The sequence below is a fragment of the Poecilia latipinna genome, unplaced genomic scaffold (assembly GCF_001443285.1).
Source record: "Poecilia latipinna isolate Pla-1442-1.1 unplaced genomic scaffold, P_latipinna-1.0 Scaffold4214, whole genome shotgun sequence".
Taxonomy (NCBI): domain Eukaryota; kingdom Metazoa; phylum Chordata; class Actinopteri; order Cyprinodontiformes; family Poeciliidae; genus Poecilia; species Poecilia latipinna.
The window spans coordinates 2,602-28,254 of NW_015116830.1; the positions used below are offsets into that span (position 1 = coordinate 2,602).

The 25,653-nt window shown below is 39.6% G+C and overlaps 2 protein-coding genes across 3 annotated transcripts; one reads left to right on the plus strand and one right to left on the minus strand.

Annotated features, from left to right (window-relative positions):
- Positions 1 to 7,205: 7,205 nt before the first annotated feature.
- LOC106942357 (39S ribosomal protein L22, mitochondrial-like) lies at positions 7,206 to 11,057 on the minus strand. The gene is made up of 7 exons (XM_015025625.1): positions 10,643 to 11,057; positions 10,511 to 10,553; positions 9,281 to 9,416; positions 9,134 to 9,199; positions 8,715 to 8,792; positions 8,564 to 8,633; positions 7,206 to 7,496 (listed from the first exon to the last, which is right to left on the minus strand). Exons 1-7 carry the CDS (start codon positions 10,665 to 10,667, stop codon positions 7,288 to 7,290), a joined length of 627 nt encoding a protein of 208 aa, XP_014881111.1. The 5' UTR covers positions 10,668 to 11,057; the 3' UTR covers positions 7,206 to 7,287.
- On the plus strand, positions 11,030 to 25,653 carry LOC106942356 (gem-associated protein 5-like). 2 transcript variants are annotated; one of them, XM_015025623.1, is made up of 28 exons: positions 11,030 to 11,188; positions 12,442 to 12,596; positions 12,707 to 12,888; positions 13,608 to 13,759; positions 13,844 to 13,942; positions 14,153 to 14,285; positions 14,760 to 14,925; positions 15,427 to 15,639; positions 15,898 to 15,983; positions 16,208 to 16,290; positions 16,421 to 16,554; positions 16,698 to 16,771; positions 17,550 to 17,731; positions 18,525 to 18,664; positions 19,039 to 19,210; positions 19,284 to 19,475; positions 19,549 to 19,605; positions 19,755 to 19,874; positions 20,690 to 20,785; positions 20,875 to 21,012; positions 21,141 to 21,288; positions 22,033 to 22,152; positions 22,242 to 22,452; positions 22,532 to 22,798; positions 23,152 to 23,314; positions 24,020 to 24,440; positions 24,762 to 24,849; positions 24,935 to 25,653. In XM_015025623.1, exons 1-28 carry the CDS (start codon positions 11,047 to 11,049, stop codon positions 25,094 to 25,096), a joined length of 4,296 nt encoding a protein of 1,431 aa, XP_014881109.1. In that variant the 5' UTR covers positions 11,030 to 11,046; the 3' UTR covers positions 25,097 to 25,653. The 2 variants fall into 2 exon arrangements, with proteins under 2 accessions (XP_014881109.1, XP_014881110.1); XM_015025624.1 differs by having other exon boundaries at positions 19,552 to 19,605.

Below are 25,653 nucleotides of genomic sequence, written 5' to 3' on the forward strand. Positions count from 1 at the left end.
GCAACAAATATCAGATATTTGGTCCCCAATAAACCTGATCATCAGGTGCGAAAACAGCCTTAAACCTGTTTACCTGTTGCTGTTAGCTCCGGAACATGTCTGAAAACAACCAAAGGCAACTGAAGGGAAAAAAGAGTTTCAGTCACTTCTTCCTCAGAGAATGACTGATTCCTGTGTGGGAGCGGAGGTGAAGTGGAACAAGAGATGGAAAACTGTTTGCTTTGTAAAGCTCCTTTCTGACTCTGCACAATGCCCTTTACTCTGATTCGGCTTAAGGTGGATTTGTGTTGAGAGGAAACCACGTGGGGTTCAAGCATCAGTGCAGATGCAGCCGTGCTTGTCATTCAGAGCTGCACTTCTGCACATTTGATTACCTATTGTAAAGCTGTAATGAAATTCAAACCTGCAGTATAAGAATTACTGAAAGTTAATTTAACTGTTACAGTCTTTGAAGACGCGTTTTCTCTCAGTCTGCTGCCTCCCGAAGTTCGCCGCTGCGTGCTGGGAGAGCTGCGGCGTGCGTGACAAATTGAAATATTGAAATTTCATCTCGAGGAATTCAAAGCCACACTGCGCTCAGACCCGGCAGGATTGTGTTCGATTTGTCTCTGGTTTCATGTAGGATGTGATCCTTCTGAGAGGTCTGCGAGAAAGTAAAGTAGAGCTGGTTTCTATCCTCCGCTGAAAGACGATTTCCTGCAGGATTCAGGAATGATGCAACACTGACATCCAGAGGAAGGAAACATATTTACTTCATATTTACATTTCTAAATCTTTTCCAGTTTAAATTCACCCTTCTTTTAATGAACATCATCAGTCAGTGAGAACTTTAGAGCCAGATGGGGAGAAAAAGATTTCATTTGGATGAATCTTCCACAAATTTCTCAGCCACATTGACTCCTGCCATCTGGCTCCAGGTCCTAAATGTTATTTGCTTCAGCTGCTTTCGCTAAAGCAACAACTACATTTCCCCAAAGTCAATCAATGATGCTTCACTGTTCTGCTCTCAAATGTTGTTTTTACACCTAATCTTACGTACAAATCACTTTTATGCAGCAACATGCTGAACACAGAGAAAATAAAGAAAAAAAAAACACTTAAAGACTTAAGATGCTGGCAAGATCAAAACAGGGTGCCAATAATATGGTTTTATTAGAGTATTATTCTCATTCAGAAATTTTATTCTGAGTATTATACATTGGGGAAAAACATTCACCTTAGAAACATGATTAGCATTGTAAAACTTTAAAATAAGAAACACAATGGTAAAGCAATGTCATGATGTAAACGTTGAACAAGATTAACATAGTTTTTATTAATAAATAGAATCTGTACATTGCATGGTGTCTGTGTTGTCATGACTCTGTTTAACTGGATTGTCAAAGTTGCAATGGATGTTCAACCAGTAGATGAGCTTCTAAAGACGACTGTAGAACCACTGGAGGGATTCTTCATCAAATCAAGAGGATCCAATTCAGTTCAAAAATACTTCAATTCAAAAAGTATTGAATTGAATTGAATATCTTCTTCATGACACTGTTATACAACAGAATGTCTTCAGTCAGAGTCAGAGATGCTTCCTGCCCACAGCCATCAGCATCAACAACAATGGTTTGAAGAACCCTAGATTATATATGAGCTACAACAACATTTAATTTCCCTTTGGGATTAAAAACATTTTTGAATTGAACTGAATTCCCACAGCAACACAAATTCTCTACTTTGAAAAGGAGAAATATTTCCCTTCAATGTATAAAAAGGGATTTCATACACAGATACTAATTGAATAAATGAAGGAAAAGAATAAAATGTGACACAAATGGACCATATTCCAAAATCAGTAAAGAGAAAGCATTCAGGATGGCAAAACTATAAGCATTTTCTGTCCCTGGCTTCAACTATCAAAGAATTTTTATGAAAAATTTCAGATTTATATTGCTTGGATATTATTTTAAAGCAAATCTCAAAAAGATAAAACATTGAGGTTTTCTTTAGCAGAAAATCTGGGGAGTGTATTCTCTGTGGAGGCAGTCCAAAGAACCAACAAAGTGTAGCGTGTCTGGATTTGTTTCTCAAGGGCAAAGCTCCCACCGTCGGCCAGCTGAAAGCCAGCTCTGTGCTGTTTCTGCCAAAAGATTTCATTTGGGAGTTAAAACACTTATTCTGCTGCTGTCGTTCTCTGCACACCATCACCACCACAGAGATGGAGAGAGAAAGAGAAGGTTGGGGGGAAGGGGGGAAACACATAAAATGGGAAAGTTAAAAGGAAATGAATAACACCCCGAGGCGCTGCTGGCACAACTGGCTTCTGATTTCTATTAGTTTCTCAGTCTGAGCCTCCATCGGGCCGAGCCGTGCATTGACCAACAACTGACATTAAAGATAAATGAATGGAAGCATCGTGGCATCCGGATTTTTCATCAAGGTGTGTGTGTGTGTGTGTGTGTGGTGGGGGGGGGTGGCTGCATACAGTGTATTTTCAATGCACAGTTTCACTTGTCATGAATAATATAATCCTAAAGACTATTTGACTTGTTCTTCCAGTTAATTCCCAACGTCAGCAGCACATTTTCTTGTCTTATTGCTGGATGAGCTCATGCTTGGAAAGAGACGATTCATAATTTACTTCATATAACCAGTGAACTCCACCATGGCCTCCCTGTGGAGGTATGTTGAGGCCACAGCGATGGTTGGGAGAACAGTTTCTCAATTTTTTTTTATCATTTATTTATGTGAATTCTGAAATGTTACATTTTTCAAGAAACCAACAATTTGGCTTAAGATTTCTCATTCTGGAAGCTCTGAGTATATTCTCTATTGTGCAGCTCATTTAAGGGAACTTGATGAAAACACATCAAATTCAGAGATTCATTTTGAGAGCCAGGTCACACAACATGGTTTCTTCTAATTTTGTTTCTTGTTTCATTTTGTATTGTAGAAGCTGTTTGCGCTTTTTAAATTTTCTTTCTTGTCCAGTGTTTTATAAAGCAACAGTCCTCAGGATGGTGATTACAACATGGATTTCAAAATGAAGCTTCATAGATACATTATAGAAAACTCCCACCTCCAATGTTCAACTTTATCTGCTACTATCTACTTGTTTAACAGGCTGAAGAAAATCAGGCAATCTTTAGTGCATAATGAAAATGAGATTCCTCCAAAATGAGGAATCTCATTGTTTACTATGGGTCAGGGTTAGTTAACTATCTAGCTAACTAGTTTTTCTTCTTAGGAAAAACTACATAAGTGTTGGTCGTGGCTCTTGTTGATATCTTGACATAAAGCCTGGTGAGAACATAAAAATATTATTGAAAAAAAAAAACAAACTTGAACATCAAAGTAAAAAAATTAACTAAAGGAAAATATGAAAAGAAAATTTAGCAGGTAGAAATTGAACCAATGAATGTTTTTCGGAACACCTGAGGGGTAAAAACCGGTTCAGTACAGTTAGTGTTAATCTGCACCTTATGCTAACAATAACAACAACATCTCTCATATTTCAGACCTATTGGATTAGGCCAATACAAAAATATATTTTTTTTCTGTCTGGTATTGAAAGTGGGCTAAGTAAAGACATCCCCAACACATTAAATGTGCAAAGTCAGCATTTTTTAGAACAGAAAATGAACAACTTTGGTTTTAAGTTAGCTATTTATTCTTAAGAGTTTATGTTTTTAAAATTTTTATGCTTATGATACATATATCTTTAATCTTATCATTACTGCTGTTTAATGTGTGTTGCTATCACTGTTGCTGTTCTAAAAATGAATTATTCTATTTTATATTTAACTGTTATATTTTTGCATTTCCATTCTAGCACATTAATTAATAATACTTCAAATGATAATAAATTACAGTAATTAATTGAATTAATAGTTTTTCTAGATCAAATAAAATTTCTGTCTTCTATCATTTTTGCATGAGAGTAAATTGATGCTAAACATGTGCATTAGAGTATGTTGATGGCCCTATTTGTGGATAATCTCAGGGAAATGAAGATGAAGCGGCCGGGTAGAAAAAGTTGTGCTGATAAAAAGAGGATGAGGAAGAGGAAGAAGATGAAGCCGCCTGCTCTTTTCAGAACTCTGCGGTGTTTTGTGCGGAGGGACCGAGGCGGCCTCCAACCTGAGATTGGGGGCACTTGTCTGCTGAAATTGGGGCCAGCAGATGGCATTTCATTTGAAAATGCACTCAAAGCTGCTCAGAGCTGACAAGAGCTTTGGATGGACGCGGTGACAGGCGGACACACAAACCGGACCGGTCACATCAGGAGCAGGAAACTAAAGGCCAATTAGGATCAGCGGAGAGTGAAGCTCTAGGCCTGGAAAACAATGAGACACTGTGACCTTTTAGAAAACACACATTTCCAAAGAAGGCATGCTTTCAGGTCCGGAGTTTGTTCTCTGAGAGCTGTTTCCTTTTCCTTTCAATTCAATTTGTTAGCAGTGGAACATCTAGTGAAGTTGAGAATGAAGCAGACAAATTCAAGGGAAAGCCTTTTAATAAACAGATAAAATCCCAAAAGGCTCCACAATTTACAGATAACTTTAGATGCAAGGGCAGTGAAATCAGAAAACGTGAAGAAATAAACAAACAAATGCCAAAAGCATTTATTTAATCTAAGAACTGACATGAATATTAGTATACTTTAAAAACGAAAACCCAGAAAGTAAACTAGAAAAAAATATAAGATGCATAAAGAAATAGTGAACTGATAATAATTACAGAAAATAAAATAAGATTAAAAGAAACAGAAATCACAAAATAATCAGGATAAGCTTGTCCTTGTTTTATCTACTTCTTTTAAGCTTCTCTCTTGGACTAAATTATTAGAAAACTTGACTATTGTGAGCTGAGATGTGAAGGGAAGTAGATTAGTTTCATTTCTACTAGTTTTATTTTTAATTGAATTGAATTTCTTAATTTTTTTTATGTTTTTCTTCTGTTAAAAACAAACCTGAAAACAAGTGCACTGTATTGTATTATTTGCTGCACCATTTTGTCAGTATTACATCATCAAATGTGTCAATATATGTTCACATTTTGTAATCTGATTGATTGGGTCTAATAAAAATATTTTGAAAAAAAAAATAAAAATACCCAGAAAATGAAGATAATCAATGAAACCTTTCTCTTGATGTTTGTTCTTTTTTTTTTTAGTCATACAATAGTGATCAGACAATAAAGGATTTGTATTAGATATAATTTTTCCTTGATAAATGTTAATTCTAAATGAATATTTGAAATATATTTAACCTCCTGGAAAGATGAAATTCATGCCTTGTTTAAAATGCATTTTTAACGACCCGTTTAAATTGCCCGGTGGAGCAATTAGTAGCATTGTTGCTATGCAACAAAAGGGTCCTGGGTCTGGCCCCAGCCTCTTTCTGCATGCCGTTTGCATGTTCTCACCAGATACTCCGTTCTGAACAATTTGTTATCAGCATAACATCTTGTGAAGTTGAGAATGAAGCAGACATTCTCAACTGCATGTACCTGATATTTGCTACAATTATGATACCCTTAAAATCTGATGTATCAGTACTGTAGGAAATATGAGACAAAACTGAAATTCAGTTCCAGTCCCATCTATAAAAAGATACATTTTCTTTTTATTTTAGACATTACAGTAACATCGACAAGTGTCTGTCAATCTAAGACAGAGAATTCTTTTTTCTTTCTTTTTTTTTTAAATCATTTTCTGTGTTTCATGAAAAAGTCCTGGAGCTTTCTTCTTGCAGAGCTTTGGTCGAAGTGACAAGCTGATGATCAGTGATGCTGACAGGTTTTGGACTCATAGGAGGAGGAGTTCTGGCTGCTGTCACACTGACACAACCACCAAACCCATCAGGGTGAAGCAGTGACAGAGCAACTGGCACACACTTACGGCTTTATTTACGCCTGTCGGATCAAAACAGGCTCCCAAACAGAGCTGCAGTGGGATGTTTGTGCGCCGTCTGCTTTCTCTGATAGCTGTAAATGTGCTGCTGTTGGGGGATGGGCATCATGAAGGCAGAGCTGTACACAATAATACTTTTTTAAATGTTAAACTGCAGAATTACTTAACTATTGCTGTAGCAAACTGCATGTTTTCTTCATTTCTTTCCATGGACAGTGTACTGGTCCAGGTTTTCTGTTCTGCTGAAGTTTATTTCTATTAAAAGGAGTTGTTCCTCTCAACTGTCACCTTGTGCTTATTCAGGATGATGGAGAGCAATGAGGGGAGGATTCAACATGTAACTACTATTACCATTAAAAAAATGTATTCCTGGCTTACATCTCCAGAGTTTTCAGTCATTTTTAAAGTATAAAGTGTAGAAATTGGCTCAAATTTATGCAAGACATTTCTGCAATTATCACACCTGTAAAAATCATGATGCATAGATGTATATATGATAGATAATCGGAATGGATCTCAGCAAAGAGTTGGATAGATGAACACATATTTTAGACATTAGGATAGGGAATAAAGTCTGAATAAATTATTTTTAGGTTCTATTTACACTCCACCAGAAAACAGAAATTTCTCTCTCCCAGAGGTGAAAGGACAAAATGATTTCCTTCTGTTCATGCAGACATGTAGTCATCTGTAAAGGGGAAACATGCATCTGAAATCATGGATGATATATTTTGTTTGAATCCTGGAAGGCTGAAATATTATCTTGCATCTGTGTGGTCTGAGTTTTTTTTTTTTTTTTTCAGTTACATCAGATACAAGCAGTAGCTTGTTCTTGCCAAATTCTGTGCAGTATTCTTTTTCTGCTTGTTTGAACTTCTCAGACGTTCTCCACTTGTTCTTGTGAAGTATGAGATGTTCTGGTCACACGTTCCTCTGTTCCTATGAACAATGTACAGGTATTTATACTACATGTTTTTTAGTTTTTTTTTTACTTTTTTAGGACTTATTCAGACCTGGAAACAACCTAAATTAAATCCCATACTTTCACAGGCTGCATAGAAACCCTGTAGTGTTGACTGAAGGCATCGCTAATGAGCATTTCAGAACAGGATCCAAGAACCATTATTGCTTCATTATGTCTAATGGCTACACATTAAAGCTGCTTCCAGTACAGCTTGAACGATCAGAACTAGTGAGGAAAGAATTCCTCCAATTTTTTCTAGTTTCATTTTTAGAAGAGAAACTGCAGTGCTTCACAAAAACCTCAAAGATAAAAAAAAAATGAAATCAAATAAAAAGCACAAAGCACATTTTATTGTATTTTAATTAATTTGTATTTATTTACAAATATAAAATGACACACAAACAACAGTTGAAGGCTGGGTGATCTACAGGCTGTGGATGATGGTCCGGTTCTTGAGACCTTGGACGTACTCTTTGGCTTGATCGAAGCCCGTCCTCTTCTCCGGTTTGGGTGGCACACCCTCCACCAGCTTGACGAAGTAGTGACAGTAAACCTTGTCCATGATGCCGAACATGCCTCTGCCATGGTAACGGATCCTCTTCAGGTACTGCCCTTTGCCGGAGAATGACTCGGCTGAAGGGAAGAAGAAGAAACGACCGGAGAAAAGACATGGAATGATTTTCTATTTTCCAAAGTAGCTCTCAATTAAAAACAGTCTAAAAATATTGCTGAGAACAAATTTACAAACTCAAACAGCATTGGCTTACAAAAAGTGAGAGGGGGGCAGAAATGTATCTTAATCTCTAGAAGAGGCTGCCGGTGTTTAGAAATGTCATATGTGTGAAAATATATATATATATATATATATATATATAGCTCAAAAAAATAAAGGGAACACTCAAATAACACATCCTAGATCTGAATGAATGAAATATTCTCATTGAATACTTTGTTCTGTACAAAGTTGAATGTGCTGACAACAAAATCACACAAAAATCATCAATGAAAATCAAATTTATTAACCAATGGAGGCCTGGATTTGGAGCCACACACAAAATTAAAGTGAAATGTTCCCTTTATTTTTTTGAGCAGTGTATATATATATATATATATATATATATATATATATATATATATATCACAAATAATAGCAATGATATTTTGCAGAAAAGTTTGTTTGGATGTGTAGTCAGAGCCAGGAGTTGTGGGACTTCGGTATGATGCGCTTCTGTTACACAGACTTCTTTCGTAAGTTCACAATTGTAATTTTCAGCCATTGTTTATGTCCAGATTTACTGAATTTGACTTCTTTTGGTGAAGAATGATGATGCATATCTCACGTTATTGTCATAAAAGTCAAATAAAATGCAACATGATCGTTTAGACTGCAGACAATTTAAAAACAATCAGATGCATATACAACCTGATTCAACATAAGAAAGTGGGACAAATTAGATTTTTTCTTGGGTGATAAAAAAAAAATCGCAATTGGACCATTCAGACTGCATGAAAAAGTGGAATATGGGTTGCATATGGGCAGAAAAAGCGGGTTTGGGTTGCATTTGCCATAACCTTTTTGATTGGCCATAAATGTGCACTGAGAATGCACAGGATGAGGCTCAAAGTACCACACGGCACTGAGAGGGGGCAGTGCTGAGTCCTAAAGGCACAATGGCGAACAGAAGGTTGCAGATACTCACCTACGTAGAGATTAGATTTATACTCCACGTTATGATTCTTGACCGCCATCTCTTGAGCTTCAAGAAGAACCTGAATCAAGCAAAGAGGAACTCTTAAACTCATGCAGACATTTTTTTTTTTGCCAAAACTCAATCAGATGCAGCCACAAACTTCTCTCATGATCTTTGCTCCCTTCTTGTCGTTGAATTCCAGCTGAGCGATAGCCTCGTCGATGCTCATCCCCCTGATCTGTAAGGAACATAACTCAGATTGAAAATAATCTTTCTATTTAATTTGAGGTTGCAGTATTTCAACATTAAGGCTACAAATTAAGGCTACTATTAAAAGATAAAGTGAAGATGGTTAAAATGTGGACAGAGTAGTCTGGAAAACCTCAGACAATATGCAGTTTGACAAAATAGACAGAAATCTCCTAAGTTTTCTGTGCTGCTGACATCAAACTCTTAATTTATGTTTATAACGTGAGGTGAAATTGATTAGTTTATTTTCTTATTAACAAATTACATTTTGATGCATTTAAAAAAATAATGTTCCAACTTTTTATCCCAGATTTCTGCTGCGAGTCTCACCATCTTAGCCAAATACCACATCTTGTCTTTGCTGTACTTTATTTGCCTCCTGCTGTGATAAACTTCCTGCAGACAAACATCATGTTAGAAAATCTTACAGTAACACCAGGTGTTCTGCTCATTCAAGGTTTCAGTCGAGTGACTCACTGCAGGTCTGCGAGGCTCCTCCGGCAGCTGAGGAGGATATACTTTCCGGTTGTTCCTCTCCCAGTGTTTGGCATCTAATGAAATGCTTGTGTGGAGACATGAGAGCTGCTGCGATGCACCACCAAGAACCTGCAACCTGTAACCATGGCGATGAAAGAGGGAACAAAAAAATTTAGTGGAGGCAGAATTTACCTTGTAAATTACAAAAAGCATGATATGCTACAACTTTTGGAAATTTTTTAGACTGTGGGAAGCTTTGAAAATATAAACAGAACAAATTATGAGAAATTCATTTTATTTTAAGTTATGGCAGAACAAAATGTTAAAACTTTTAACATTTGCAATTATTCTACACTTTGAGCAACTAAATAGCTGACAAACTATTAGTTTAATTGAAAAGTTGTCAGGTCAAATGGTAATTAATAGTTGTGTTAATAGCTTTTCAACAATTTGTGAAGATTCCCAAAGAAAAACTCACAGAACCTTTACTCAGCTGCATTTAAGAAACCCTAAATGAGGCACTGCTTAAAAACCAAACTTCTTACAGAACTGGTTTAATCCATGTAATCAGAATAGTCTTAAAAGACATATACAAAAGAGAACATTTAACCCAGAAAATTTCAGATCTCAACATTTATTTGGAGTAGAATAATCCACAGATCCTAAATACTTTAAATAGTTTCACCAATCATGACATGTGAATAATATGAATAATACAAATAAAACCAATTAGAACAGCAGTTTTTAATAATCATCTAAAGTGGTACTTATGTCTTAAATTGCAGTTTAGTGTGTTACAAATGGAGTAAAGGTTTCACAAGTTACAATTTATGCAATAAACATTCTGTAAACAGCACATTGTCTGGAACTGGTTTTGGCTAGCTTAAGTATTTTGCATTTTAAACCAAAGCTGATCAAAGATTGCTGTTACAATCAATAGTAGATGTATTGATTGTTACAGCTCTACAATCTGGCAGCCTATGTACCCACAGTACACAGGGTGCCATAGTACACAGCCTTTGTACTATGGCTGTGTGCTATTACATAGCCATAGTACATCGTGTGTGAAATAGCCATGTACTATAGTTTGTGCTTGGTTTTTTAAATACGATTTAAATAAGTGATTAAAATACAAATGTTACATGCTATAAAGGATTACCACAAAATTAAAGCTGTTCAGTTAGTCTTCTTAGACAGCAGCTTCACGGCTAAGATATACAATGCCCTTACCTCAAGTGTAGCGACCCAACTATGTTCCTAATGAAGGCGACGCCTGAAATAACATCAAGATTTGAAAAAAAATATATATATATACATTAAGCAACAATTTGCTGTTTTTACAAATGAATAAGGTTTACTTACCACGACCTGACATTGCCACCGCCATATTGAATGCTGTTGTCACGACGTCTCAACAGCATCTTTACGGTAGCAGCGTTTATATATTTGGTGTTTAATATTATGATTACAATTACATGTAGAAATGGACGTATAAATGTATATTTCTGTTTTTGGTAGCTTTGTCATCTGATATGGCAATACAAACTGCTTACAACCTGTAAATCCGGGATTAAAAAACGGCAAACTCCGTGCGGTTTGACCCTATTAGGATTCCGTACTCTAGGCAGGGTTTTTGCGACAACACGCTGCTCTTTAACGTTGCGACTGCAACCCTCCAGGTAGCATGTGAGGAGTTTTTATTTTGGTTTATTTAGTCTTAAAATTATGAAATAAATTTAACGGTTATCTAAAGTGTCTGAGACGCCATGCGTGAGAGGTCTCTTCCCGCCTCTCCTAACTGGTACAGCTCGCGCTGCAGTGATGTCAGCAGCAGCGGTTTGCTGGGAGTCGGAGCCAAAAATGTAATCTATCTGATTGAGGTTTCTGCTGCTTCATGCAGGGTTACAGGTGAGTCTGTTCTCACAACTCCACAAACCACGAGGCTTAGTGATTAGTTCTCTGAGAGAATTGGTTCAAAAATCTGCTTTGAACGTTTTCCACAGTATATTTCTCCTTGTGGTAACTTTAATCACTGTTTTTTTAAGTTGCTTGGAATTCTGTTGTCTATTTTGGGTGCTTTTTACATTTCGGTATCTTTTTGGAACTGTTATTTAGTCTAGAACAGTTGTGTCCAAAGTCAGTTCTCGTGGTATCCGGCATGTTTTAGTTTTATACCCAAGTCATCACAATCAAATGATGGTTCATCTGCAGACCTCTCTAGAACATGTATTATTTTATTTAGTAATCATGACAGCTGTGCTCTGTGTTGGAGCAGAGGCTCATCTAAAACTGGCCGGACTCCAGGGCTGGAGAACTGCAGCGGGACACCCTGAGCCACTGCAACCTTTTACAAAAACCAGATAATTTTTTAATGGGGCAATTACTCATTCCCCCGATTTTTCTCTTCTGCAGGACATTTTTTCCTTACAATTCAATCTTTAATACCCACTCCTTACCTCTTTTTGAGACCTCATGTCCTAGGAACCAGACTATTTGATTCTGATTTTCAATCGGATCAATTCGATTTTCATTCATTTATTTATTTTGGACAGAAACCATTCCCTTTCTCATCTGCCTCCCAGCTTTTCTATGAGGGAGATATTTTTCATGAACTGGGGCAGTCTTCTGGAACTGTTTTCCTGGCTGTTTTCGACTGAAGGAACCTTTTCCAGGACCAGCATGTATTTTTTTTTATGCCTCTTGTTTGAGTGGTAGCTCCTTCTATCACAGGAACGTTTTACCAGGACTTTTTTGACTTCCGTCGTTTTGAGTTCATGAACTTTTCTTGGGCCTTTCTATTGCCCCCTTTATTTTGACTGAAGCAACCTCATTTGGACTTTAACATAATTTCTTGGAACCAGTTTTCAGAAAGCTGCTTCCAGGAGCAGTTTTAATTATTCTATTTCTCACTTTTTCTTGTTTTGAAAATGTTTATGAACTGCTTTGACTCAAAAAAAAAAAAAAAAAAACATTTTCGTAAACAAGGGTCTTTTTTTCTTGTTATTTTGCAAGCAGGAACCAGTTTCATATCAGAGTTCAGGGGGAGGATTTCTGCCCTAGAGGATCCACTGGAGTGGGAGGACTCCAATTGTTTCTGAATGGTTGAAAACTCAAGACCAAAGGCTCATTATTGAATTCAATGCTTTGTGTGTGTTTTGCAGGTGAACTCGTGGGCCACAGGGACTTGGTGTCTGGCTTTTCGTTCTGCCAGCACTCTGAGCAGAGTCACATTTGTGTCAGCTCCTCCACTGATGGCAGTGTGCGCTTCTGGGACTCCAATAACAAAACTTTAATCAGGAAAAATGCGCCTCATCAGGTTAGCTTAGTATGATTCTACTGCCCTCTGCTGGCTGCTGCCTCAACTGCACCAGCCTTTAGATATTCTTGGGCATAGTTTTCTGCTAAATACTGGATTGTGTATTGCAGAGCCCCATCTCAGCAGTGCACTGGTCCCCTGCAGATAAAAACCTGGTGGTGTCGGGTGACGAGAAGGGAGTGGTGGTCTGCCACTGGTTCCACACCGATGACACGGCCATCTTCTTCCCCGAGCCGAGGACCATCTTCTGCCTCACCTGCTCTCCTCACAGCTGGAAGTCTGTGGCTGTTGGGTCGGTAGATCATTATACATCACTTCTCAGTTTAGACTTCAGGATGGTGGCTTTATAAGGGGTTACAGAGTTTAAAGACCAATCTAAAGTGTGAGTTTGGTTAGAAAATGAGCTGTTTCAAAAACCAACCGAATGTTGAGTCAGAATCAACAGACACTGCAACGTTACCTAGCAACCCCAGCAGAGCCCAGCCCCTCAACTAGTAACCTCAGCCCCGATAACCTAGCGTCCAGCAAAGTTTATCAAGCCTAGCAGAACGTTTGGTCAGCTGGTCTTACCACTCTATGCGCTCTACAATGGATGCTGGAAAAGACAAGTGATTAGTTGTTACCATTTGAAACCACTTGCTGCATTTTGTTGGTTGTGCAGTAGGCTCCACTTTCGCTTTTCAAAGATTCACGGTTGTTGTGCATTTGTTTGCAGCCATTTTCACATGTGAGTGTAAATGTTGAGTTGGGGGTGGGCGTGGCCAGCAGCAGCTTATTTGGATTTAAAGCTACAAGAGGCCCTAATGCAGTTCATTCTGAAAGAGCATGAAATGGATCAAAATCTCATTATCTAAGAATGATTTTATGTAAAAAATGTAAAGAAGATGTTTTGTATAGACTTATAGTAGCATGTTCAAGGAAGCATAAAGGGCCACTTTCAACAAAAACGAATGGTTCAGTGGAACTTATGTTACAATAACGACAACTAAACTGCTGTTGATTGTGGTGCAGGTACAAAGACGGGATGATTGTGCTGATTGACATTAGTAAAAAAGGTGAGGTGATGCATCGTCTCCGGGGACATGACAACGAGATCCACTCTCTGGCGTGGTCTCCGCTGATCGGGGAGGACGCACTCTACACCAGATCTGAGGACCATGATGGTAATTTTATCCTGCCAGCCAAAAAAATGTCAAAAGCGCTGCTGTTTTGTTTTTAATTTAAGGCTCACGTTTATTATGTTTCAGCAACAAATGGAGTTTCAGCTGGGGAAGAATCAGGCTGCTTCCTGGCTTCTGGAAGCAAAGACCAGACGGTGAGGATCTGGAGCACTGCCAAGGGAAAAGGTGAGGGATGAGGTTTGTGAAACATGAAAATGCTTCAAACTTTTCTTTAATTCAGTATTTAGTTTTGAATTTATTTCTAGTATGCCAATAATATCAATGAGGGAGTTTAGACATTTTAGGATGAAATCACATTTTCATTCATTTCCAGCTCCCCTCTGCAGTGAATTTAAACCCTAAATCCCTTCATGTTTTCTCCCCCTCTCCTGACAGGCGTGATGACGTTGAAACTGCCGTTTCTAAAGAGAAGAGGCTCTGCTGTCGACCCCGGGGTGAAAGAGAGGATCTGGCTCAACGTCCACTGGCCAAAGGGACGAGCGACACAGCTTGTTTCCAGCTGCTTCAGGTCCAGAGTTTTCCTATGGGGGAGTTGGGACACGCAGGAGGCATAAAAGTTTAGATTAAGATGAGTGTTACTAATCCTCAGGAATAAGTAGCAGATATAAAAAAATAATTAAAAAAAAAAGATCTTTTAGTTAAAACTATATTGAAGCATTATTTTCAAAACTGACACTTTGACTAGGACCATGTGCTCTAATCAAGAAAAATAAGAGTTGAACTTGTTGGAGGCCTATCTCTGTTCCAAATACCCTGGAAGCTCTATTAGTGGCCGGTATTATGAACCAGGACTCTTTGGATACACATTTTGTTCCAGAAAACTGAAATTGTACAAAGACACAAAGTCATAAATGAAGTAAATTTAATATTAAGGCTATTTTATTTATATTGCTGACAAACATAAAACAGTGTTTATATTGTTGAATTATTTCCTGCTAAAATGGGGGTTAGGGTTGACGTTTAACTGTTCCTACCACTCCAGCGGTGAGCTGGCAATGTGGGATTTGGCCAAGACCGGTAAGCAGAAGTGGAGTCTGTTTGGAACGTCGTCTGAGGGTCAGAACCACAGCCGGATCGTCTTCAACATGAGTTCTGTTCAGCTGCAGGACGGCCGAGAGATTCTCATCAGCACATCCATGGACAGAGAGGTGTGTGCCTGGCTTCACCCAAAAAAATAACTAAAGTTTTACTTACCCACTTTTGTTTTACTAGATCTTTGAGGAAAAAATGATTTGTCTCTAAGAGTTTTTAAACTTTTACAAATTGTTTTAGAAATAAAAAAGTTGTACAAGACATTAAAAAGAATAAAAAATGGGGAAAGTACTTTTTAATTTAATACACTTGAAAAGAACAAATATTCAACTTTTCTGCTCTTTAGAACTTTAGAAGTTCTTTTTCTCCAGCCAAAGATAAATGTTTAACCTGAAACCTGCATTTTGAGAAACTGTTGGTTAAAAATAAGACTTTTGTGACAAAAATTATGTCATATTAGAAATTTAAATGGAAATAATGCTCTTTTTTTTAATCCAGCATAAAATCCATGTTTGTTTATGCTTCTGGGATTTAGTGCTTCTTTACACTGCAGCAACCTCAGACAGATTAGGTGGGTTGAAGAGGATTAAGTTGTTCTCTTTTTGCCACTGGTTCAGATTAAATGCTGGGACATGGACTCTCTGAGCTGCTGTTGGACCCTGCCCACGCTGGGGGGTCACGTCTACACCTTGAGCTTCTCCCCAGTGGGCGTCGGCTGTCTTGCGCTTGGCGTCGGGGACAACCTGATCCGAGTGTGGAATACGCTAAGCACCCAGAACCAGTACGACGTCAGATCGTTTTGGCAGGGCATCAAGTCCAAGGTCACAGCGGTAAGACTTAGCTGTGGGTATCTTACAATTTTCCAAAACTCAGTGTGGTTAAAAAAATGAGACCACAGTAAAACTGTACCCTCAGTGAAACATCATCATGTGTGCTGTGAAGGACATGGTCACATTAGGGCTTGAAACAGTTTGAAAATATAAAAAAACGTCCCCTTTATTAGCAAACAGGTGAACTTTTAAAACTACTTACTTGTAGTAAACATTCTAGAGATGAAAAACATGTATTAGTTTTTGCTTTAATTGCAGCTGGCGTGGCACCCGAAAAAAGAGGGGTCCTTGGCTTTTGGAACCGATGATGGAAAAGTTGGGATCTATGACGTCTTCTCCAACAAGTAAGATCCTCTATGGCAGGATTTGTAATACTCTTTCCAAACTTCCTCCTTCTCCTGATTGCTTTTGACCGCTGGTTCAAGGAGGTCATTTCATGTGTTTTTGTATCCATTTGCCAAACTGGCAAAACACAAAACACTGAAAGTGTCTTTCATCTTCCAATTCCTTTGGGTCATTTTCCTAAAGTGTCACCATCCTCTCTCTCTCTCTGATTGTTCTCCTGCAGGCCTCCTCAGATATCGAGCTCCTATCACAGGAAGACTGTGTACACATTGGCCTGGGGGCCCCCAGTGCCCCCGCTGTCGTTTGGTGAGTCCCTGCTAGCTCTGAAATCAAAATCAAGAAAACTTTAACTTGAAAATGTTGCTGCTGATTTCCAAAGTGCAGCTGGTCTGCAGGGACAGACTGCATCTATGAGACACGTTTGTGTGACGTTTAGGTGCAGAAGGAAAGCAGAGCTACAGTCTGTACAGCTGCGCCGGCGAGGGCATCATCCTGCAACACGAACCAGCGAGGCTGAACGGAGAGGCATCAGACATCGACGAGCTCATCAGAGACACCAACAACATCCAGGTGGGGTGTGTGTGGAGTGTGTGTGTCATCAGGATGACAAAACTAAAATCTTGAGTCATTTCTGATATTTTTTTTAGCTGAACATTAGAAAAAAAGCCTGTGTTCGGTCTTGTTTCTACTGAACCTCTCCTGCTTTCAAACAGCACAAGTTGTCTCCACACACGGACCTCAGCTGGAAGCCGGATGGGAAGGTTGTCGCCATCGGCAACGAGGATGGGTGAGTGACTCAAATCTATTTACCCACAGAATAAGGAGATTAGTTCTGTTTGAGCTGTTGAGACTTTGTATTTATTTCTGTGTTCATTTAAAGTTCAAAAGCAGGACCAGTAAATTCAGAGTCGTCAGAGGATAGTTGGGGGTCTTTGAGAATTTTTATTTTTAATATTTATGTGTTTATTTTTTTTTAGAATCTTTTTGTTGTCTGTTTCTAGTCTCAACAAAATTACTTCACTGATTTAATTTTAGTTCAGGATATTTTTGGCATCCTGAGCCAGAAAAGGTTAAAAAAAAAGAGGCAGTGGTATAGCTTCAGTTTCCTCAGTAGAGTTAGTTTTCATTAAATAATTGTAAGTTGTTTTAACTAGAGAAGGGCCACAACTCCTTCTTGAGTTACAGTGTTAGCATCACAAAGAATTTCTTCTAAATGAATTGTTATAAACTAGAGGAGTAGCAATACATTGCTTTATATCAGTTAAATGATTAATGATCCAATTACGTTGATGCAAAATATAAATATCAGTCTGTTTCATCAAGTTTAAGATATTTCCTTATTTTTAACTTTTTACTCCAATGCCTGTAAGAGCATAGTCGTTATTTTTTTGAGTTGAAATGGATGTTAAGTGCGCATATGATTTATTGATTGCAGTTTTGTGAATTAAATTGTATTGTGACAGACATATCAGCAAACATTGTATCGTTGTCTAAGTAATAGATATGATATTGTGGTTAGTCATACCCACACACCTTCTGAACATCTGAGTGTTTTGTTCCTGCAGGAGCATCGATGTGTATCAGGCTCCCAGTCTGTTGCTGCTGTGCAGCATCCAGCAGCACCACAAGATCATCAACACGCTGCGATGGCACCACGACCACGGCGCTGCGCCGGAACTCCACTGCCTGCTGGCCTCAGGCTCCAGCAATGCCATCGTCTACATCCACGACCTCCGCTCTGTCATTGGTTGGAAACATCTTCTTGTTGTTTTCAGATATTTTTTTCCTCCATTCATTATTGGTATTTCTTGTCGATCCTGACCTCGTGCAGTTCTAGAATTTTTAGCTATGAAAACATTATTTCAGACCTTTTTTCTAGATTTTTGTGTTTATTATTCCTTTATTTAAAAAAAAAGGAAAATTGAGTTGACATTTTAAACTGCCTTATTATTGTCTGATTAGCAGTTAGTGACTGGCAGATTCTGTGTATTCAGAGAATGTAGATCCTTACCTTAATTTTGACATTTCAAAAAATCTTCACAACTTTTCTGCAATAAGTTCAGCCTTCCTGTTATCCGTTGAAAGCCTGAATAAACAGTAGCTGTCTCCCTACACATTGTTTAAACTATTGTCCACCTGAGTAGCTTCTTACAATTTCTCCCTCTGACTTCATTTTAAGAGACTTTTTATCTTTACACAATAACAACGTTCACACTGAAGAGTGTTGCCAATGCAACCTGGTACTGCTGAGGAAGAGGCCATTCACAAATAGCAAAATAATTGCAATCAACTGGTGTTTTGGAGCATCTTTGTCTTTTGTTATTGGAAATGTCATCGTATCAGGGAAAATTAGAGGGGACAAACGTTTTGTTGCTTTTTTGAATGCTCAATCAGTTGGAACTATGTGTCTTGCATTTTGCACAGATTTAGCAAAATCTGTTTTAATTTGTATATTTTTTCTTTCACATAGAATCAAAGTTTAGTTTATTTCTTTAATCTAGTTTTGGGCAGCATATATTTCATTATCTCGCTTTCTGCAGAGAATCCTCCAGAGAGCCCGGCGGTGCTGACTGAGCCGTACCGCCGGCTCTGTGGTCACACGGCTAAAATCACCAGCGTGGCCTGGAGTCCGCACCACAGCGGCCGACTCGTCACCGCCTCATACGACGGCACGGCTCAGGTCAGTCTGGACATGTATCTGGGTACTTTACTTCTATGCAGTCTTGAACTACACTTAAGCTCCTATACTTTATTCGAATAAATAAATAAAATACAAATAAATAAATAAAATACAAATATCTCCCTAAAGTATAGGGAGTTATTTTGTTCATTTGAACATGTCGCATTACAAACAGGTTTTGAATAAAAAGGAGTAGTGGGAAGAAAAAACCTTATACCATCTACTTCTTCTCTCAAAAGTGAATTAGCTATACCATCAATCAACCATCCATATAGATTTATCTTTAGCTCTAAACAAACATCTTCTTAATGCTCATTTACCCAGTTGAACAGTTTGAGTTGGACGGTGATATTTAATGGTGTCCCTCCATGTAGGTGTGGGACGTCCTGGAGGAAGCGGCCGTCTCCAACTACCGTGGTCACACTGGGTATCTGCTGTGTGTTGACTGGTCTCCAGCTGATCCAGATGTGATCTGGACTGGAGGGAAAGACTTCACAGTCCAGGAGTGGAAGGTCTCCCAGCAGGAGTTCACCAAGCCCCCTAAAGGTAGACATGGACATGAAGAAGGTCTGTTTGCCGATACAGCTTTCTGTGACGCCATGCTACCATTTAATCTCAGGGAAGAAGATGGTCATGATGCAGGAAAAGAAGCAGAAGAAGAAGAACAAGATGGCATCAGGATCTGTTGGACCGGCAGAACCGAAGATCAACGGCGAGCCGGCAACTGAAGGAAAGCAGGCAGAGCAGGCTCTGTCTGAGGAAGACGAAGAGGAAGAAGTCCGATCAACAAACAGTCTGGAATCTCCAGCTGGTAGGTGAACAGTACAGTAAAAGGAGCTTGTTTTAATTATTATTTTATATGAAGCATTTTTTTTTATTCTTAGCAGTTATTGAGGTACCAAGGAAATCCACTCCTGCTGCAAAACTTAAAGACAAACCAGGTGAGTGGATTCATCTTTTCTGAAAAACTGAACAGGATGGTTGTGAAAATGAGAGTAAATTCTGATGTTTGTTTTGCATCTATTAATCCAATCCTCCATTGTAAATAACTGGTCAATATCTCATAATGTTTCATGTGTTGCCTCTCCAGACCTGATGAAGAAGAAGAAGCCTCGCTCCATGCTGCCTCTCAGCACATCCATGGACCACAGGCCCAAAGAGGAGCTGCTGCAGGACTGCCTGACTCTGGCTTCAGTCAAACACTCCAGTGGTGAGAAGCTTAAAGTCAGAGGGTTCATGTCATCAAAGGTTCATATCCATCTAGAGAAATATTTACTAATTCTTAAACTAAGGCAAAATGGATCTATTCAGCCGTCGATCTGTCTCCATAACTGAAGGCATCTGATTGGTTGGTTTCAATCATTTGGTTTCATATTTTTAAACAATGAATACCAATTGGAAAGCAGCTGGACTGAATGTTATTGAAAATCCATTTCAGTAGAGGTGCAGCAATAGATCAGACATGATTTCCTTAATTTTGAGAGAGCTGCAGTCGCCCAGTACTTAAATGAGAAACTGAGCTTGTTTCCCTCCACAGAAGTCTGAAAATCAGGAGTTGACATTAATCACCACACTGTTTCCAACTTTGTCGCTGCATTTTGCGACTTTTCAGACATTGGCCAAAATCAAAATCGTCAGGTCAGACTTTTATAAAGATAGGTGATTGGCCAGAAAACTGTAGTCGTTACACCTCTATATATCAACGAACTTCACAAATAGAAATATCTGTGAATTGCACACAGCTTGATTCTGTTTAATAATTTGGTGACGTCTGAAAGCAATTAGCTGCATAGTTCTGCACTACTTTGTGTTTCTATGTCACATAAAGACATGTTTGTGGCTACAACTTGACATTATGTGGAAAGGTTCAAGGGGCGTAAATATTTATTGCAGGGTGCTGTACTTGAGGTTCTAGATTTTGACTTATGCACTAAACTTTTGTTGCTTTATCTTGCAAAAACTGGTTAAGTTTCTACATACAAAAAGGTCAAAGATCTGTCGATAAAAGCGTTTTTGTGTTTTTAGCGCCACCTGCAGGCTGTGTCCCAGGCCAAGGAGATTATATCCACCTGGGTCTGTTTCATGACAGAGAGGCTCTGCACCGCATGTTTCAGGCTGAAGGTTTGTGGGATTTTTCTTCTTCAGCTGCTGAAGGTTAAGAAGTTCAGAGTCAAAGACTAAACTATTTTTCTTCTTCTCTTGTTGTTTAGAGGAGAGCCATGTGGAGGCGGGCCACTACGACTCTGTGGTGTATTTGCGCCTGTGGAGCGGAGACCTGCAGGGGGCGCTGCAGCTCGCCACGGAGAGAGGAGAGCTCAGTGACCACCTGCTCTCCATCGCTCCCATGGGTAACAGCTTCACCTCAGCAGGCTGCGCTTTTATTGCTGTGCACAAGGGTTCCCTCTAGTGGTGAACAGGAGAATTTTAGATTTATTCTAGTAGAAAACGGTTTGGTTTTATTTTTCTTCTCGTGCAGCTGGCTTCGAGGTGTGGAGCCGTACGGTGGAGGCCTTCGTCAAGCAGCTGTGTCTGCAGGAGCAGTTCCTGAAGGCAGCGTCCCACCTGCTGTCCATCAACAAGCTGTACGAGGCTGTGGACCTGCTGAGGTCCAACAAGCTCTACAGGTTCATGTCTCCCACCGTTCATACACACGAGCTTATCTGTGTAACTTACTGTTGCTCTCTGCTTAATTTATGTTTACATCCACTCATCCTGGGCATTAGGTTCCATTTTTAGTATTTTTTTTCCAGAGTAGGGTAATTGCACAACATATGGCTTCAAAGACTATAAAACAAGAAATGGGTGTGCAAGATTGAGTTTATTGCGGACATTCACGTTCCTTTATTTAACTGATGTCCTAAAGAAGCACATCTAAGAGGCGTTGTGAATGGTGATGTTGTGGTCAGGAAGAATCTGCAGTAACAGTCAGTCTCAGAACAAGTCTGAAGTGGCTTCTGACTGAAGACAGTTGCTGTAGGTAGGACAGTTTCAAGATTGTCATGATATGTCAACAGCTCAACATCTGGGCAGAACAGACTGTGTGATAGTAAATTATCTATCACAGTAAAGAAACTATGTCCTGGATGATTCAGTCAGTTGTTAGCAAGCACTGCTAATCCACCTCAGTTTCTTTTGCTAAAGATGTTTGAACTGAATTAATGGAGGTGGTGGGACTAAGGAGATCTAAGGAGTGGTTCCAAACACATCCAAATCAAAAAGATTCAAATAAATCAATAAAAGTTTAGAAATAAGTGACATAAATGCCCTTCTTAAAAGCACAGTGAGAAGCAGAGTATTTATGGCACAGACTTTAGTTTTAATGCCGTTGATTTTTGTGCTGTTCCTGCGTCTGGTCTGGTGTTCTTCAGGGAGGCCATTGCTCTGGTGAAAGCCCGGCTCCCTGCAGACCAGCCTCTGCTGAAGGATCTCTACACATGCTGGGCTGCTGTGCTGGAGAAAGACGGACATTTATCTGCTGCTGCTAAATGGTCAGAAGCAGAACCACAGAATTACACCCAGAATTCAGATTGTGATTCTGAACTGTTTATATTTTCTCTCCTCCTACGTTTGCGCTCAGTTACCTCGGTGCCGGCTGCAGTTTTGACGCAGCCAAAGTCATCGCCAGGAAGAACGACGCCCCGTCTCTGAGGACGGCGGCTGATCTGGCGAGAATCTCCGGAGAGGAAGTTCTGGGCCAAACTCTGGCTCTGAGATGCGCTAAAGACCTGGCCGCTGCTCAGGACTGGGTCGGAGCACAAGAGGTTCTGAGCTCACAGAGCCCCCTGCTGGTGAGAATCTGTCATATCCTGAAACTACTCCTTTCTGTAAATATTCAGAGCATTTAATGTTGCACTTTGTGTCCTGTAGGCCCACAGGCTCCATCTGTGTGTGGCTGAACTGCTGGCTGCGGCGCTGGAGGACTCTGGCGTCCTCGCCCCGGCTTCCTGTGTCTCCACTCATCTGTGGGCAAACCTGAACGGTTACACCACCTTCCAGGACAGAGCGAGAGACATCTGGGAGGAAGAGTTTAACGTTTGCCTGAATTCAGCTGGAGATCGGAGCATCAGCGCGCTTCTGGAAGAGCTGAAGTCTGTGGAGACTCCAGCACGGAGCGCCAGCATTCCTCTCAGACAGGTTCGCTCCGAAGACCACCCACAGAGAACATTCACATGTATTGCAAAATGGGAACGACTTGGGTTGCTGAATTAAAAAATGAAAAGAATACAAATATTTGAAACGGAGAGATACATACTACCATCTGTGTTTGCTAAATGCTAAAACTTCTCTTTTCTGTTCTGGTTTGGCTCTGCCGTCTTTTTTCCTGCATCAACCAGCTCTGCTTCTGGGTGGAGGCCAAACTATAACACTGAAATAATGTCTAAGAAGACATTAATTGATTGGAGCTCATTTTAACCTATTAAACCTTTAATCGTAAGTTAATTATTTGTTTCAATTCATTACACGAACCCATTTCTGTCCATGTTCAGGTCCTGCTGTACTCCTCGGTCCATCTGACTCGCTCGCTGCTCAGCTGGCTGCTGAGCGACGACGGGCGGCTGCTGACGGAGCTGTGGCAGGCTGCGGCTTGGATCGGAGACTCTGGACACTTTGAGGTCTCTGCGACGTTCTGCCGGCTGCTGTTCCCTGAAGGTATCAGTACCACTTCAAGCTTTTATTTAAGCTGGTTTGAAATCATTCTAGAGATTGTAGTTAATATTAATTAGGGCTGAGTGATGCAGCTTAAAAGTAAAATTAGATTTTTTTTTTCAGAGCAGATGTGATTTTAATTTAATTTTTATTAAAATGACAGAAACCATTTTCAAAAGTGACTTATTTCAGTCATCCCTTCTGAGAGTTGTACAATGGAGAATTGGGGACCAGCTGCGAGAGTCTTTAATTATGAAAATATAGTCATTAGCAAAATAAATGCTTCTTTACTAGAAGAACTTCTGAAATATGAAAAGTTATTTAAGAAAAAAAAGCCTGAGTTTTTTACTTTTTTTTTTTGGTTGTTGGGAATTTTCGTGAAATTACTTAATTCTATTATTTCAACATTAATGTCATTCTACTTTATTCTTGTAAAATGCCGTATTCTTGTAATGAAAAAAGAAAAAAAATATTTGCGTGACCATTATATTTCAGAGTATACCTGAATTTATAGTGCAAATATATGGCAGCTTCCCAAGCAAGATGGCGGCTCTGGCTGCGGTGACATCACTCTGAACTAAGGAAAGCTGTGGTGGGAAAAAAAAAATCCAATGTTCCAAAAATTAAATCTTCAAAAATTAGATTAATGGATAAAATCAATTTATCTCCCAGCCCTGATATTAACTAATTGATCGGTTTGTCACACAGGTGACGTCAGGATATTTTCCAGGAAACATTCCACAACACTCCACCTCTCTGAAGCTGAAGCTGAAGCCGAAGCCGGCAGCCTGCAGGCGGTCGTCTGTTACCACCGTCTGTATGAGTGTTGGTGGAGGGACTCGGTGGTCCAAAATGGACCCAGCTTCTGCATCAACGACGAGCCGAACGACCAGGCAGGAGCGGCAGAGTTGAAAGAGCGGTGCTCTCAAGGACTGGACTTTGAGCCATCGGCGCTTCTATCAGAGCCTCATGCGGCCTGTCAGGCCACTCAGAGGTCAGTGAGAGAGACCCAGGAGCGACTGTCCACCATGGTTCTGCAGCACAGCCGGGTCCAGGATGGACGGACGGACTCTGGGAACCAACAGGAAGGCAGTCAGTCTCAGACAGCAACCTCAGACGTTGAGCAAGGGTCAGGATTGTCGTCGCTTATTTCCATTTTCTTTATCTGGAGAAGTGGCTCTTAAAATGCCATAAAAAGGTCTAAATTTCCTCATCAGGTTTCACGTTTCATTAAGCTGTGCCTCATATTTGTACATTTCAGCAGCTGGGTTAAGTCTGATGTTAAGCTTACTGTCTTTTTAAAAGTTCTAGCCCTAGATGTAATAACACTTGTATGGCGGAGCTGGTTTTACTTTTACTTAATGTTCGTCTTTTAGTCAAATTCTTTGGAACATTTCAGACCAAAGTGACTGTTGCTCTTCTTCCTGATGTTTCCTTCCTTTTTATGCAGATCTGAGGAGGAGGAAACTTTCCTTTCTTTGTCCTCAAAGATGTCCAAACTCCAACAGACCCTAGAAAACATTCCCAACACAATCAAGGTAATTAAAGTTGGTTGGCAAGTCTGGATACAAACAATTCCAAGAAATGGACAATGCCTATGGATTTTTTTTTTTTGTCTTGCAGATGTTTCCTCGTCCAGATGTGGTGGAATGTTGCCTTGTTCTCTTGCATCTCGACAAGTCGTCTTCTGTTTCAGACGTCCTTCGACAACAGGCCAAAGATCTGCTCCAAAAATACGGAACCAGTCTGCCTGTCCTGAAAGCGTCCCGAGGATTCCTGACGTGATCTGGTTTTCCTTTAGACTGAAACACCTCACTCGCACAGCTTTTTTGGAAATGAAATAAATCTTTGAAACAGATCTTGAGTCGAGTGAAACTACATCACAACGTCCGCTACCTGATCGGAAGATGAAATCTTATGTTCTCAACAAACCTGGAAGCAGAAAACGGAACAACTGAACCCACAGAGCATTTACCTCATTCAGAATGAGCTAAAACAGTTTTAATTTTTGTTGAAATTATACATTTTAATTTACAGGCCCTTCCAGCATCAACTTAAAAAAATAAATCCCTGCAGGGGGTTGGGGGGGAAGAAAGGGGTTGAGGGAATCTGTCTGAGAAGTCTTTAAAATCCCAGGATGTCAGGCGCTGGTCCCACGCTGTAAAAACAAACACGTTTAAAAAAAATTGATCCGACTTGTTTGGCCTGAGACTCGGCTAAAAAGTGACATGGAAAGAAACGAGTCGGCCACTAAAGGATCTGTTCCCACTGCGAGTCCATTGAAAGTCGCTCGGATATGTTCACACAAGTTCCTTGTTGGAGAGCAGAATTTTTTTTTTTTT

What these genes read in the sequence shown, in the direction of transcription:
- LOC106942356 (XM_015025623.1), top strand. Translation starts at nt 11,047, where the DNA reads ATGCGTGAGAGGTCTCTTCCCGCCTCTCCTAACTGGTACAGCTCGCGC. An exon ending in TTATCTGCTGCTGCTAAATG is followed by an intron (nt 22,153 to 22,241) that starts GTCAGAAGCAGA and finishes GTTTGCGCTCAG; the next exon opens with TTACCTCGGTGCCGGCTGCA. An exon ending in CCAGCATTCCTCTCAGACAG is followed by an intron (nt 22,799 to 23,151) that starts GTTCGCTCCGAA and finishes GTCCATGTTCAG; the next exon opens with GTCCTGCTGTACTCCTCGGT.
- LOC106942357 (XM_015025625.1), bottom strand. Translation starts at nt 10,667, where the DNA reads ATGGCGGTGGCAATGTCAGGTCGTG. An exon ending in GTTGGGTCGCTACACTTGAG is followed by an intron (nt 9,417 to 10,510) that starts GTAAGGGCATTG and finishes CCATGGTTACAG; the next exon opens with GTTGCAGGTTCTTGGTGGTG. An exon ending in TAAATCTAATCTCTACGTAG is followed by an intron (nt 7,497 to 8,563) that starts GTGAGTATCTGC and finishes TCTTCCCTTCAG; the next exon opens with CCGAGTCATTCTCCGGCAAA.